The sequence below is a fragment of the Bufo bufo genome, chromosome 6 (assembly GCF_905171765.1).
Source record: "Bufo bufo chromosome 6, aBufBuf1.1, whole genome shotgun sequence".
Classification (NCBI taxonomy): domain Eukaryota; kingdom Metazoa; phylum Chordata; class Amphibia; order Anura; family Bufonidae; genus Bufo; species Bufo bufo.
Window position 1 is genome coordinate 76300026 of NC_053394.1, and position 15481 is coordinate 76315506.

A 15481-nucleotide genomic window follows, 5' to 3' on the forward strand; every position below is an offset into this window, starting at 1 on the left:
AGTACCAACATGCACGCTGAGCCCACCATATACTTCTCCTGGAGCCAAATGGCTACTGGTAGGTTCTATATAAGCAGACTCAGTTTTATACTGACTTTAAAACCAGCCTCCAGGACAGATTAACTGGTCAGGTGTGCATGACTGCATGGAGATCGCCACGCCTCCAATATATACTACAAAGAAAAAATGTGGGGAATTGGGTCAGCACAACCTGTATGTAGGTGCACATCACTATGGCGAAATACATATACAAACGAAAAATACAAATGTGATAGCACTCTACATCCAGCAATTTGCCTCCAGATGGGGTTAAAAGCAGAGTGTGCTTGGCGTGCACGCTGACCTGCATTCCCTGGATTTTGTGTGGCTGTCATGGCCCATAAACAGGTAGGAGCTAGTGTTACGGACCACTCAAATAGAGGCGACCTTGACATGGTGAGTGGCTTACTACGCTTTGGCCAAAATGTACACCAATGCCTCATCCAACATGGAGGCAAATTGCTGGATGTAGAGTGCTATCACATTTGTATTTTTCTTTGAACATCCCAAAGATGTTGAAGTATGGTTTAGCCATTAGGGCAAATAACAAAATTTTCCCTAGTTCTCAACTTGTTCTATGTTGAGGCAAATGTAAGCAGTGAAAACAGTCTACAATGTCAAACAATATGTCCCGCACGCCATGAGTCCTTACACGTGTTGTAACACCTACAAAGAGAGGGAGATTTCTTTACATCCGCTCTAATGTGCTTCATTCATTTAAAGACTCTCAAAAGAAGGAGAAGATGCAGTGGAGCAGGCAAGCAATTGAATATAGTGGTAAATAATCTGAAAACAAACCAGCAAAGCACTCCGCTATGCAATCGCTCCTTGACTGACAGACTCCAAATCACCTCCAGCACACACCATTACTCCTCGCATGCTGCACAAGGGCTGAGGAACATTTTATAAAAACCCTTTCTAAAGGAGAAAGGCTGAGACCAGCTTGAGTAGTGGGTAAAAACAAGAACACATGACATTTATATAAATCTTATAGTGCACTCAAAACTTCCCATTGCCTCCCGTAGAAATTTTTCAAATGCTTCCAATAGGGGCGCTGTGTGCTATTCACTTCGCTTGAGAATCACATTTGCATTTCATTTCACTTTCAACAATTATTAAATGGTAGTCCTTCACCAGGATTTAAACCAGGCACAATGTCTTGTAGTGCTATTGCTCTTCCTGCTTCCTCTGCCAGGCCTTCTTTCTCTTCTTGAGTGACCATGCAAGATGACTATTCAGGGCCATGCGAGATGACTATTCGGGAGCCCAGCCTTTTCAGTCACGGAGAGTTAAGGGCTTTGTTCTGATGATCTTTAAAGGGGTTCATCAGGATTTTTTTTGTTTAATTAGAAAATCCCTGGGTCTTCTCACCAATGGGCAAAAGATCGTATCCTCAGTATTTACCCATCTATTGCGCCACCGATGCCGCAGTCTCTGCTGCCCTCAGACTGGCCGTGGGCTCTTCCTTTCAAGTCCCGCAGCAGACTCTCAGACTGGCAGCGGAGAAGGCATCAATGGTGCGGCAGATGGGTAAGTGCTGAGGAAACAATCTTTTGTCCACAGGTGAGAAGACTTCAGGATTCTCCAAAAAAATAAATAAATAAATAAAAAGCTTGGAGAACCTCATTAAATCCCAAGACATTAGTGAGATAGTAACATAGAATAAATAAAATCCTTCCGTTTGGACATGCCCTAAATATAATTAATTTTGACTGGCTCTGTTTGCTCTTCTGATTTATACCTTCGGCAAGGCTAATAGGTGTATTAACAGCAATTATACAAAACATAATCCTATCATACTCACCAAGACTTTTCAATGAAGAACAAGCAGAGAGGGAAAGCGGGGACTTCTACAAGACCATACATTGCCACATTGAAATAGAGATTGCCTTTCAGCTCCCCAGCGTTTAAGGTCAGGCCATAGTAAACCAGACTGCAGACATACCTGGAAGAAACAGAAAAGGTTTGCAGGCTTCAAGAGCTGCTTTTCTGAAAGTCATTTTTATCAAGAATGCACTCTGACATGAAGAATGGTCTAGATAAAAATAATAATAATAATAATAATAATAATAGTCCCTTTACCACTGCTGGCCAGAACTCCCCCATCTATTAGTAATATGTTCCCCAAACACTGAGCTGGGAAATAAACCTGCAAGTCAGATGCACTTAACGGAGAATTGCTTCATAAATGCAGACATATATAGAGGAGCAGAGCGATCAAGACATCAATTACACAAACAAATGAAAAACCATTCACAGTCAGTTCTGTTATAGGGTCTGGGCAGCTAAAAGCATTCATTTCCTCTCAGGCCCATCTTGACCCAATGAATTCTAGAGGTTGCCTACATGCCAGAGGTAATAACTTGCAATAAAGAAATCATGCAGTACCTGAAAGGGGTTTTCTGGTAAATATGGCTTTTTAACAAGTTCCTGCAGCAAGGCCCCTGAAACAGCAGATCCACATCTTTACCTGCTTCACACTATTCCGGTCCTTCGCGCTGCCGCTGTTCTCTCCATCTTCCAGCCCCCGCGCGGTTTACATTCAGCTGGGTAAGGGCATGGTCGCATGCACCGCTCGGCGCGGCGACGTGCTGCTTGTGGTCACATCGCCACTGATGCCAGTCACTGGCTGGAGAGGTGCATAGGACTATGCCCACAGAAAGGCGGATGTAAACAGCGCCGGGATCGGAAAGTATGAATTTTCTGTTTCAGGGGCCCTGCTGCAGTAACTTAAAGGGGTTGTGTCACGTCAGCAAATAGCATTTATTATGTACAGGAAGTTAATACAAGACACTTACTAATGTATTGTGATTGTCCATATTGCCTCCTTTCCTGGCTCGATTCATTTTTCCATCACAATATACGCTGCTCGTTTCCATGGTTATAACCACCCTGCAAATCCATCAGTGGTGGTCGTGCTTGCACACTATAGGAGAAAGCACCAGCTTATGTGTGGTCTTAGTCACTTAGGCACTATAGTGTGCAAGCCTGACCACCACCGCTGGATTGCAGGGTGGTCATAACCATGGAAATGCGCCGTGTTTAATGTGATGGAAAAATGTATCCAGCTAGCGAAGGAAGCAATATGGAAATCACAATACATTAGTAAGTGCCTTGTATTAACTTTCTCGACATGATAAATACCACTTGCAGAAGGGACATAACCCCTTTAAAAAAAATCATATATACTGGAAAACCAATGTAAAGGCTATGGACACCTTTCACATGGAAAAAATGTTGGGTTTGTTGGTTTTTCTTTATATATGTTAGTAAGTTACCTTGAGTTTAAAAAGTTGCACTAAGTTTTGGGCTGCAACAATACATAACTGGCTGCAGCACAGGAAGAGGAAGGAGTATGCAGAGATAAATCGGGGCGGGCTGGGAAGGTGTGTGCAAGTGCTTTTATTATGCCATCAGGGCCCAGGCAGCTGGCATTAATAAAAGCATAAAAAAGCTCTTGAATAGTGTTGAGCGAACTTCTGTTTTAAGTTCGGCGTCTAAAGTTCGGCTTCCGGTTAGCGAAGAATCCCGATATGGATTCGGAATTCCGTTGTCGTCCGTGGTAGCGGAATCAATAAATCGGCCATTATTGATTCCGCTACCACGGACCCCAACGGAATTCGGAATCCATATCGGGATTCTTCGCTAACCGGAAGCCGAACATTAAAACAGAAGTTCGCTCAACACTAATCTTGAACAAAGCAGCAACTATATAAAGAGAATCTATTGCAGAAAGCAAAAGTATGCCACTGTGAAACCTGAAGACCCAACCAGATGATAACAGTAATAATATAATAATGATATAATAGTGAGATGGTCGTTCAGGAGTCAATATTAATAATCAAGCAGATTGTACACACCCTACCAGGGACATGCTGATACTGGAGCCTAAAGTTCTTTAAGACCATGCTGAGCAATCAGCTGAGAGCCACAGGATACAGCACTGGAGAACACAGGTGCACTAAGCCACATGGATCAGCACGCTAGATTATCAACAGATGGTATACAGATGGCACAAGACACTTAATATGCACCTGCCACCTGAGAATATTGAAAACAGCCATTGCTGTTCAACATTCTTGAGACTGCAGCCTGAAGCCTTTTTACACAGTAAAAAGTCAGAACTGTTAGTGACTTTAGTTTCTAATAGTATGGAAATCAAACCACCATAGCTACAGAAGAACGATATCAAACAGGCATGTGGGAAATGTGTTAAGTCATCAATGAACAAATGGAAAATAGAATCACATTGGGACAACCACTAGACATAATCTCAGGGTCAGCTTCATAAGTCCTCATCGTCAATAGTTAATAATATAGGATAAAGAAACACTAGACGAAATAAAACCGAACAGGAGCATTGTTCTACAGCAGACTTGATCAGGGAAGATCAGTGCATAAAGTACTCCACTCATCGAGCTGGATGAATGGGCTTCATTTCATACAAAGATGTGCACAGAATTTTGATATCTTCTACAAACCTGGGTTTACATTTCCTATATGTAACATCTGGTAGCAGTAGGGTTTGTTTTGTGTAGATTACCATGATTCAAGTAGGGTTTAAACTTGCAGAACTTATCACCAGTTCCATGCCTTTTAGAGAGTGTTACTGTGATAGAGGTGTCAGTGAGATAACCCTGTGTGCCACAAGAAGTAGATGCCATCAAAGAAAGTTTTACTCTTCCCAGTACCAGATATGAACATGAATTGAGAATTGTCCATGAGGAGTATCTCGAACGCGGAATTGTCTGGTGATCTGGAAACTAATCCTGCCCAGCTTGCCTTGATAAACTTACCAGGGGCTTCCTGCATTATCCTTAGGGTTGGACTGGGGTTCCTTGGGCCAACCAGAGAAAATTAGTCTTGGGGCCCAACCCCCATATCCCCAATAAAGTCTAATAGGTGTTGATTCAAAGAAATACAGTGGCATGCAAAATTTTGGGCACCCCTGGTCAAAAATATTGTCACTGTGAACAGTTAAGCAAGTTGAAGATGTAATGATCTCCAAAAGGCAGATCAGGACACTGTGAAGGCCATAGTAAAACCTTCAGTTTGCTCCTTTTGAAGTAGGCTGTTGTGGATTTTGAGGTGTGCTTAGGATCGTTATCCATTAGTAGAGGCCATCCTCTTTTCAACCTCAGATTTTTGCAGTTGGTATGTTTGCTTTCAGAATTTGCTGGAATTTCATTGAATCCATTCCTACCTCTACCCGTGCCATTGGCTGTAACACAACCTCAAAGCATGAATGATCCACCCCCATGCTTTATGGTTGGAGAGGTGTTCTTCTAATGAATTCTGTGGCCTTTTATCTCGAAACATACCTTTGCTCATCGGGGCCAAAGAGTTCTATTTTAACTTCATCTATGCACAGGACTTGTTTCCAAAATGCATCAGGCTTGTTTAGATTTTATTTTGCAACTTCTGACACTGAATTTTGTGGTGATGACTCTTCCATGAAGGCTGAACAGTAAGGGCTCTTTCACACCAGCGGTTGCCATGCGGGTAATCTGCTGCGTGAAAGAGAGCCAAGCCCAATTACGGACAGCAGAAACACGGAGCATTGACATGATTAATAATGCTCCATGCCTCTCTGTGATCTTTAAACTACAAAATCACAGTGAGATAAAGTTGTTTATCTCACTGTGATTTTGTAGTAAAAAGGTCACAGAGAGGCAAAGAGCATTATCAATCATGTTAATGTTCCATGTCTCTGCTGTCCGGAACAGGGCTTGGCACTCTTTCACACAGTCTACTACACACAACGGATCCGCTTGTGTGAAAGAGCCTTAAAACAAAGTACCATAACATCAGATTCTGCTAAATCTTCCTGACGGTCTTTTGCAGTCAAGCGGGGGGTTCTGATTTGCCTTTCCAGCATTCCTACAAGCAGCGGTCTCTGAAATTTTTCTTGGTCTTCCAGACCTTCTCTTGACCTACACTGTTCTTGTTAACTGCCATTTCTTAATTACATTTCAAATTGAGGAAATCACAACCTGAAAGTACTTCACGAGATGCAAGCTGAAGTCCCCTGATCTGATCATTGAAAATCTGTGGATAGACGCCAAAAGAGCAATGCATACAAGGCAGCCGAGGAATCTGGAAGACTTTTGCAAGGAAGAATGGATGAAAATCCCTCAAACAAGAATTGAAAGACTCTTTGCTGGCTACAAAAAGTGTTTAGAAGCTGTGATACTTGCTAAAGGGGGTGCTACTAGGTACTAACCATACAGGGTGCCCAAACTTTATGTTCGGGACGTGACTGAAGGTGCATATGCATCTCTCCCTGGGTTTTGAGCCCTTTATGTTTGCTGATCATTAGCAATACTTCATGCTAGATGTATTTTAGCCTCAATTTTCCATTCTTAGACTTTTGATTTTCTCATTTTGTGTTTTATCCTTGGAATTTATTAAAGTCAATAAAAGTTATCTTTTAGGTTTGACATTTTCAGTGATATTTCGGATACTTGCAAACCTTCCATTATTGAGTTTCAGGCATTTGCTATATTTTGGGACAATCTCAGCTTCAGCACTGACTGGACCTCGGCCTGAATATTTCAAGCACATGCAATACAGCTAAGACTAGTTTCAAGCTAGTGCTTACATCGTCTGACAGGCTGTTCCTGTTTGATATCATTGCATTTTCCATAGCCAGAAACTGCCGCAGAACCACCAGGCCCCATTAACTATAATGGGACTTGGTGGGATTGGATTAGTGCCAAGATTTGGCCGGTCAAGAGAGCTCTTAAGTGGCAAATCCGCATCAAATTGTGCAGATTTTGGTGTGGATTTGATGCGGAAAACAAAGCAGATTGCATGGCAAGTTTAGGCAGGGTGTGAGATTCCTCTAAATCTTTTTCCCGCTATTCTAATCCGCTACGTATTTGCCGTTTTACAAATCTGTACAAAAATCTGAAGCAATTTCACTACATATGGACGAGCCCCCTTACTAAGAGAACATTTTATTCGCAGTCTTTGCAGCCTATCCTTGTCTTCGTCCCAAGTGACAGACATAAGTGGCAGGATCTAGCGCTTGTCAGACTAATGATGGCACAATGGTTCACATTCACTCGTCTTTCATTATGCCTCGCTCCGTGTGGCTGGGGAAAGTTCTCTCATTACCACCTTGTGGCAGACTACCTTATTACTAACCCTCTGTGGCAATTTTCTGCACTGATAAAATTATTTAAAATGCATCCAAATTGCCTTTGTTATTAGAACACACTCCTCCAGAGCTCCCATTATATCCAGAGCAAGAAATGCTCACGAGTTATTAAGATTAAAGGATTACAATCACCAAGCTAAATGCAGAGATGTAAAATGCATCTTAAGTAGAACCACAACTCTTCAGAGATAAATCTTTTCGTTATAAATTATATGACTTGGCGATTCACAAAGACATTGCTTATACTCTGTGTACTTTTCCTTTGCTATGTAATTGAGATCATAATGAGTGCTTTGATGAAGAGCCATTCAAAAGAAACTATTGGTGACAGCTCGGATGGAGGCCTCCATTCTGCAGCACTGTACGTCATTGTTCCCGCTCCACCAACTTACTGATCTGCCACTTTTGATCTTCAAACAGAAACTGAAAGCAGGTTTATCCTGCATCCCCAACACTCCATGGTATATACCCTTAAAAACTACGTATATTGAGAAATAGAATAAATGCTGCCGTGCCGGCTTTAACCACTTCACATCCGGGCCATTTGCCCCCTTCCTGACCAGGCCTAATTTTGCAAATCTGACATACAGTCCTGATCAAAAGTTTAAGACCACTTGAAAAATGGCAAAAAAATCTTATTTTACATTGTTGGATCTTAACAAGGTTCAAAGTAGAGCTTCAACCTGCAACAAGAAGAAATGGGAGTGAGACAAAAAAAATTTGAGCATTCAATTAATTGAAAATAACGATTAAACTGAAACTGGCTGTTTTTCAGCTGATCCAAATTTTAGGACTACATGCCTTTGAAAGGCCAAATCTGTGCAGAGATGTGGATTCATTGTAATTTTCTGTCAGGTAGTCACACGTTGTGATGGCAAAGGAAAAAAAACCCTCCCTTTTTGAATGTTGTCAGGTTGTTGATCTGCATAAGCAGGGTCTCTCACAGCGCGCCATCACTGCTGAGGTGGGACGCAGTAAGACAGTCATTTGTAATTTCTTAAATGATCCTGAGGGTTATGGAACAAAAAAGTCAAGTGGAAGACCTAAAAAAATTTCACCAGCACTTAGCTGGAGGATCCAATTGGCTGTCCGTCAAGACACTAGACGATCCTCGACCCAAATTAAGGCCCTTACTGGTGCTGACTGCAGCCCCATAACCATCAGGCGGCATCTGAGACTGAAGGGCTTCAAAAACAAAAAACGTCTTCAAAGACCTCGTCTCCTTGAACGCCACAAAACTGCTCGTTTGGACTTTGCAAGAGAGCACCAAACATGGGACATTCAAAAGGTGGAAGAAAGTTTTATTCTCTGATGAGAAAAAATTTAACCTTGATGGTTCTGATGGTTTCCAACGTTACTGGCATGACAAGCAGATCCCACCTGAGATGTTTTCTACGCGCCACAGTGGAGGGGGCGCCATAATGGTCTGGGGTGCTTTTTCCTTCAGTGGAACAATGGAGCTTCAGGAAGTGCAGGGGCGTCAAACGGCCACTGGCTATGTCCAGATTTTGCAGAGAGCATTCCTCATGACTGAGGGTCCTCGTCTGTGTGGTAGCGACTGGGTTTTTCAACAGGACAACGCTACAGTACACAATGCCCGCAGGACAAGGGACTTCTTCCAGGAGAATAACATCACTCTTTTGGCCCATCCTGCGTGTTCCCCTGATCTAAATGCAATTGAGAACCTTTGGGGATGGATGGCAAGGGAAGTTTACAAAAATGGACAACAGTTCCAGACAGTAGATGGCCTTCGTGCGGCCGTCTTCACCACTTGGAGAAATGTTCCCACTCACCTCATGGAAACGCTTGCATCAAGCATGCCGAAACGAATTTTAGAAGTGATCAACAATAACGGCGGAGCTACTCATTACTGAGTTCATGTTTGGAAGTTGGATTTCTGTTTTGGGGGGGGGGGGGGTTCGTTTTTTTTTTGGAGGTGTGGTCCTAAACTTTTGATCAGCTGAAAAACAGCCTGTTTCAGTTAATTCGTTGTTTTCATTAAATTGAATGCTCAAAAAATGTTTTGTCTCACTCCCATTTCTTCTTGTTGCATGTTGAAGCTCTACTTGGAGCCTTGTTAAGATCCAGCCATGCTAAATAAGATTTTTTGCCATTTTTCAAGTGGTCTTAAAGGGAACCTGTCACCGGGATTTTGGGTATAGAGCTGAAGACATGGGTTGCTAGATGGGCGCTAGCACATCTGTAATATCCAGTCCCCATAGCTCTGTGTGCTTTTATTGTGTCAAAAAACCGATTTGATACATATGCAAATTAACATAAAAGAGTCATATCTTACTTGTGTGACCAGAGAAGAGTCATATTTTCAAGCTCTGACTCATCTCAGGTTAATTTGCATATGTATCAAATCGGTTTTTTTACTAAATAAAAGCACACAGAGCTATGGGGACTGGGTATTGCGGATGTGCTAGCGGCCATCTAGCAACCCATGTCCTCAGCTCTATACACAAAATCCTGGTGACAGGTTCTCTTTAAACTTTTGATCAGGACTGTATCTAACTTTATGTGGTAATAACTTTGGAACACTTTTACTTATCCAAGCCATACAGAGATTGATTTCTCGTGACACATTGTACTTCATAAATTTGAGTCAATATATTTCACCTTTATTTATGAACAAAATATAAAATTTACCAAAAATTTTATTCTGTTTCTCTGCTTTTAAAATCTAAAGTTATACCTCATAAAATATTTATTACTTAACATTCCCCATATGTCTACTTTATGTTGGCATTATTTTGGAAATGTCATTTTATTTTTTTAGGACGTTAGAAGGCTTAGAATTTTAGAAGCAATTCTTAAAATGTTTAAGAAAATTGCCAAAACCCACTTTTTAAGGACCAGTTCAGGTCTGAAGTCACTTTGTGTGGCTTACATAGTGGATACCCCCCATAAATGACCCGATTGTAGACACTACACCCCTTAAGTTACTTAAAACAGATTTTACTAACTTTATTAACCCTTTAGGCGTTCCACAAGAATTAAAAGGAAAATGGAGATCAAATTTTAAATTTCACTTTTTTGTCAGATTTTCCATTTTAATCAATTTTTTTCTTTAACACAGAGGGTTAACAGCCAAACAAAACTCAACATTTAATTACCCTGATTCTGCGGTTTACAGAAACACCCCACATGTGGTCAAAAACTGCTGTATGGGCACACGGCACGGCGCAGAAGGAAAGGAACGCCACATGGTCTTTGGAAGGCAGATTTTGCTGAACTGGTTTTTAGATGCCATGTCCCATTTGAAGCCCCCCTGATGCACCCATACAGTAGAAACTCCCAAAAAGTGACCCCATTTTGGAAACTAGGGGATAAGGTGCCAGTTTTATTGGTACTATTTTTGGGTACGTATGATTTTTTGATCATTCATTATAACACTTTATGGGGCATGGTGACCAAAAAAATTGTTGTTTCTAGCACAGTTTTTATTTATTTATTTTTACAGCGTTCACCTGATAGGTTAGGTTATGTGACATTTTTATAGAGCAGATAGTTACGGACGTGGCAATACCTAATATGTATACTTTTTCTTATTTATTTAAGTTTTACACGATAATAGCATTTTTTAAACAAAAAAATTATGTTTTAATGTGTTCATGTTCTGAGAGCTATATTTTTTTATTTTTGAGAGATTTTCTTATTTAGGGGCTCATTTTTTGCGGAATGAGTTGACGATTTTATTGGTACCATTCTGTGGGACATACGCCTTTTTGATCACTTGTGATTTAACTTTTTTTTTTAATTCCTTACTTGGGGAATTTTTTTTTTTTTACATGTGAAACCAGTTTTTTTATTTCACACTTTTCATCCCCCATTAGGTCATACAAGACATTTAACTTCACTTTTTTTTTTTTTTTTTTTTTAGTAGCCCCAGTTACAGGGGAAATACACCCCCCCCCCAGAAAGGCTGTACATCGGTATCCTGTGCTGTACAGCCTCAGTGCAGGGCTGATCGAGGTCTGTGAAAGACCAGACAGCTCCTGCACTCTCCCAGCTCCGGCGATCACATGACCGCCAGGCCGATACAGCATAGCGCTTCCTGCTCTGTATACACAGCGCTCGGTGAGCGCTCTGTATACAGAGATCTAAAAGGCAGGGACACCTGGGAACTGTCCCTGCCTTCTCTAAGGGTTGCCCTGCTGTCACTGACAGCGGGCAACCCGATCTGCAGCTGCACGATTAGCGTGCAGCTGCGATCTCTGAATGGACGTTCAGAAACGTCCGTTCAGAAATAGAGAACCACCTCCTGGACGTTTATAGTCAACGGGCGGACGGGAGGTGGTTAACTTCAAAGCCTTCTTTAAATTGTTAATCATTCTCTTTTATTATTTACTCGGCAGTTGAAGTTGTAGGCCATAGAGACATAAATGAGTCTGCTAAGAAGTCCGGTGTTGTTAAGAGATTCTTTGCTCATCATCTCTCTCCCACATGGCATCTGCATTCAGCCAGTGCTGTGTCTATGCCGCTGCATTTGATTATTTTAACTTTTTTTTCGTGCTCCCAGGCAGCCAGATCAGACAGCTCATCACAAAACCATAAGGAAGGGCGAGAGGGTGTGTTGACAACTGCACCACGGAGATGGCAGTCAAGGGACTGTTAAGTTAGAAGAATCTGTACAAGGAGTCCACATTTAACCAATAAATCCTCAGACTTGATGCTCAGGACCGGTCTTTACTGTGTACGTTTAGAAAGGTATATGTAAAGCAAGAGCAGCATAAGGCCCCATTCACACGTTCGCAATTTAGCTCCGGATTTTGCGGAACGGAATTACGGGCCCATTCATTTCTATGAGGCCTCACGATGTGCGGCCCGGCTCCGGAAATGCGGACCCGCACTTCCGGATCCGCATTTCCATTCCCGATAAAAATAGAACATGTCCTATTCTTGTCCGCAATTGCGGACAAGAATAGGCATATTCTATTACTGTCGGCTATGTGCGGTCCTCAAAATGCGGAACGCACATTGCTGGTTTCAGTGTTTGCGGATCCGCAAAACACGCTACGGACGTGTGAATGGAGCCTAAAGCTGCCGTTTTTTAAAGTGACTGTCTAGCAGTGAATGCAAATGTGATACAGAATGAGCACCTATATAGTTGCTGCTTTGCACCTACAGTTAGGTCCATATATATTTGGAAAGAGACAACATTTTTCAGATTTTTGTTCTGTACATTACCCCAATGAATTTTGAACAAAACAAATCAGATGCAGCTGAAGTTCAGACTTTTAGCTTTAATTCAGTGGGTGAACAAAATGATTGCATAAAAATGTGAGGAACTAAAGCATTTTTTAAACGCAATCCCTTCATTTCGGGGGATCAAAAGTAATTGAACAAATTAAATAATTGTAAATAAAATGTTAAATTCTAATACTTGGTTGAAAACCCTTTGTTGGCAATGACTGCCTGAAGTCTTGAACTCATGGACATCACCAGACGCTGTGTTTCCTCCTTTTTGATGCTCTGCCAGGCCTTTACTGCAGCGGTTTTCAGTTGCTGTTTGTTTGTCGGCCTTTCGGTCTGAAGTTTAGTCTTTAACAAGTGAAATGCATGCTCTATGGGTTCAGATCAGGTGACTGACTTGGCCATTCAAGAACATTCCACTTCTTTGCTTTAATAAACTCCTGGGTTGCTTTGGCTTTATGTTTTGGGTCATTGTCCATCTGTATTATGAAATGCCGACCAATCAGTTTGGCTGGATTTGAGCACACAGAATGTCACTGAAAACCCCAGAATTCATCTGGTTGCTTCTGTCCTGTGTCACATCATCAATAAACACTTGGCGAAATAAGTTTGCACTTACAAGGAATTTGACTTGGCAGTTGCTTGACAGACACAAACACAACAGTACAAGGACAGACAGTATGTATAGTGCAGGACAAGGACAGTATGTAAGTGTTAGTGGCAATAAACAGGGAGTAGTGTTCATTTTCAGTTCTATGCTGTAATGCTTTCAAGTCATAGCAGCTTCAGCGTGGTTCTGCATTAAGCAAGGCAACTGCCTGAGGGAAAAAGCTGTTTCTGTGCCTGGAAGTTTTAGTAACTACTGAACGGTATCTCACTCCTGAAGGCATAGGCTGGAAGATGGAGTGAGCAGGGTGAGAGGGGTCTGAGGCAATCTTAGCGGCTCTTTCTAGTCCTTCTAGTGTGAAGATCCTGCAGGGAAGGTAAGCTACAGCCAATTATCCTTTCCGCTGTTCGGATGATGCGCTGCAGTCTCACCTTTTCTAATACTGAGCAGGAGCCGAATCATACAGTCATAGATGATATTATGATGGATTCGATGATCACGGTTTAGAACTGCACCATAAATTTTTGTGGTAGGCCAAACTTTTTTTTAGCTGCCATAGGTGGTACATCCTCTGCTGCGCTTTCTTGATGATCGAGACAGTATTGTTGTTCTATTTTAGGTTGTTGGAAATTGAGGTCCCAAGAAACTTGAATGACTCTACTCGGGTTGCTGTAGATCCATTTATGATTAGGGGCAGGTGCTGGGGGATCCGCTAAAGTCTATTATCAGGAGGAACGCTGTCCCACTTCATGCCTATATGCAGACTCATCCCCATTTTGTATGAGACCAACTACTGTTGTGTCATCTGAAAACTTCTGAACCTTAACAGATGGATCTGTGGAGATGCAGTCATTGGTGTACAGTGAATAGAGCAGTGGGGAAAGCGCACGGCCCTAAGGAACTCCAGTACTGACTGTCAAAGAGCTTGAGGTGTGTTTCCCGAAGTCTAACCTGCTGTCTCCTGTCGGTTAAGAAATTGGTTATCCATTTGCAGATGTATTCAGGTATGCGTAGGTGGGAGAGCTTGCTGTGGTATTATGGTATTAAATGCAGAGCTGAAATCCACAAAAAAAATTCTGGCATAGATTCCCGGGAAGTCTAGATGTTCTAGTACATAATGCATACACGTTTACAGCATCATCTGCAGATCTATAAGACCTGTAGGCAAATTACAGAGAGTCCAGCAGAGGATCTGTGATGGATTTTAGACAGTGGCGTCTCTAGCTTTCAAATTTTGGGGGGCACACTGGGGGCCAGGACAAAAGTAGGGGGGGGCAGCTATGACAACGATACATTTACACAAGTACGCTTAGAAATGCTGCGATACTTTACCCAATACCTAATACCCCAACCGGGAAGAAAAGTCCAGCTGTCTGTGGATGACACTTTTATAGAGAGGGGGATCTATGGATGACACTGCTATGGGGGAAATCTGTGGATGCCAACTACCGTATATAGCATCTTATGCTATATGTGCTATCAACAGATCCACCCCATGACAGTGTCATCCCCATTTCCCCCTCCATAACAGTGTCATCCACAGATCTCCCTCCCCGCCTCTCACAGGAGTGTACATATATAAAATAAACATATTTCACATGAACACTTACAGTTACTTGGCTTGGCCCTTGGGGATCTCGGACACCACTTCAACACTTGGCCGGGGGCTCGGCGGAGCTGATGTTGTGTTTTATCCTAATGAGAAAGATTTCATAATAAGGATTTGGAGAAGGGGCAGAGGGATAGTAGAGCAGAGAGAGGCTGGTGCTGCTACTAGGGGGTCATACCATGGGGGAGTAATAAAACCCACCATAATGCCCCCCAGTAGAAATAATTCTCCTTATAATGTGCAAAACATACCCCCTTATGCCCCCAGTTGAGCTAATGTCCCCCATAATGTGCCAGTATAAAATACCCCTATATAGTGCCCCAGTAAATGCCTCCATAGTGCTCCTCTCCCCCCTTCCTGCTAGTGCCCCCCATAATGTACCAGTATAAAATGCCCCATATATCGTGCCCCAGTAGATGCCCTCAGTGTCCCCCATAATTTGCAAGTATAAAATACCCCTTCTTAGTGCCCCCCGTAGATGACTCCATAGTACTCCTGTCTCCCCTTATCCACAGTACCCACCATAATGTGTCCCAGTATAAAATGCTACTGTACAGAGCCCCCCATATAAAACACCCCTTCTTTGTGGCCTCAGTAGATGCCCCTATAGTGCCCATCAATAATGTGCCAGTAATAAGTGCCCTCAATAACGTGCCACTGCCAGTAACAAGAGCCCCCCAATGTGCCAGTAATAAGCCCCATCACGTGCCAGTAACAAGAGCCCCCCATCACGTGCCAGTAATAAGCCCCCTATCACGTGCCAGTAATAAGCCCCCCATCACGTGCCAGTAATAAGCCCCCCATCACGTGCCAGTAATAAGCCCCCAATGTGCCAGTAATAAGCCCCCCATCACGTGCCAGAAAT

General features: G+C 42.4%; 1 protein-coding gene across 2 annotated transcripts in view; it reads right to left on the minus strand.

The window, feature by feature from the left end:
• LOC121003899 (solute carrier family 22 member 15-like) overlaps positions 1-15481 on the minus strand; it is a 298912-nt gene that overhangs the window by 198593 nt on the left and 84838 nt on the right. For both annotated transcript variants that reach the window (XM_040435841.1, XM_040435839.1), the window contains one exon: positions 1844-1984. In XM_040435841.1, the coding sequence (XP_040291775.1) occupies positions 1844-1984 (141 nt within the window). The remainder of the gene's footprint in view (positions 1-1843; positions 1985-15481) is intronic.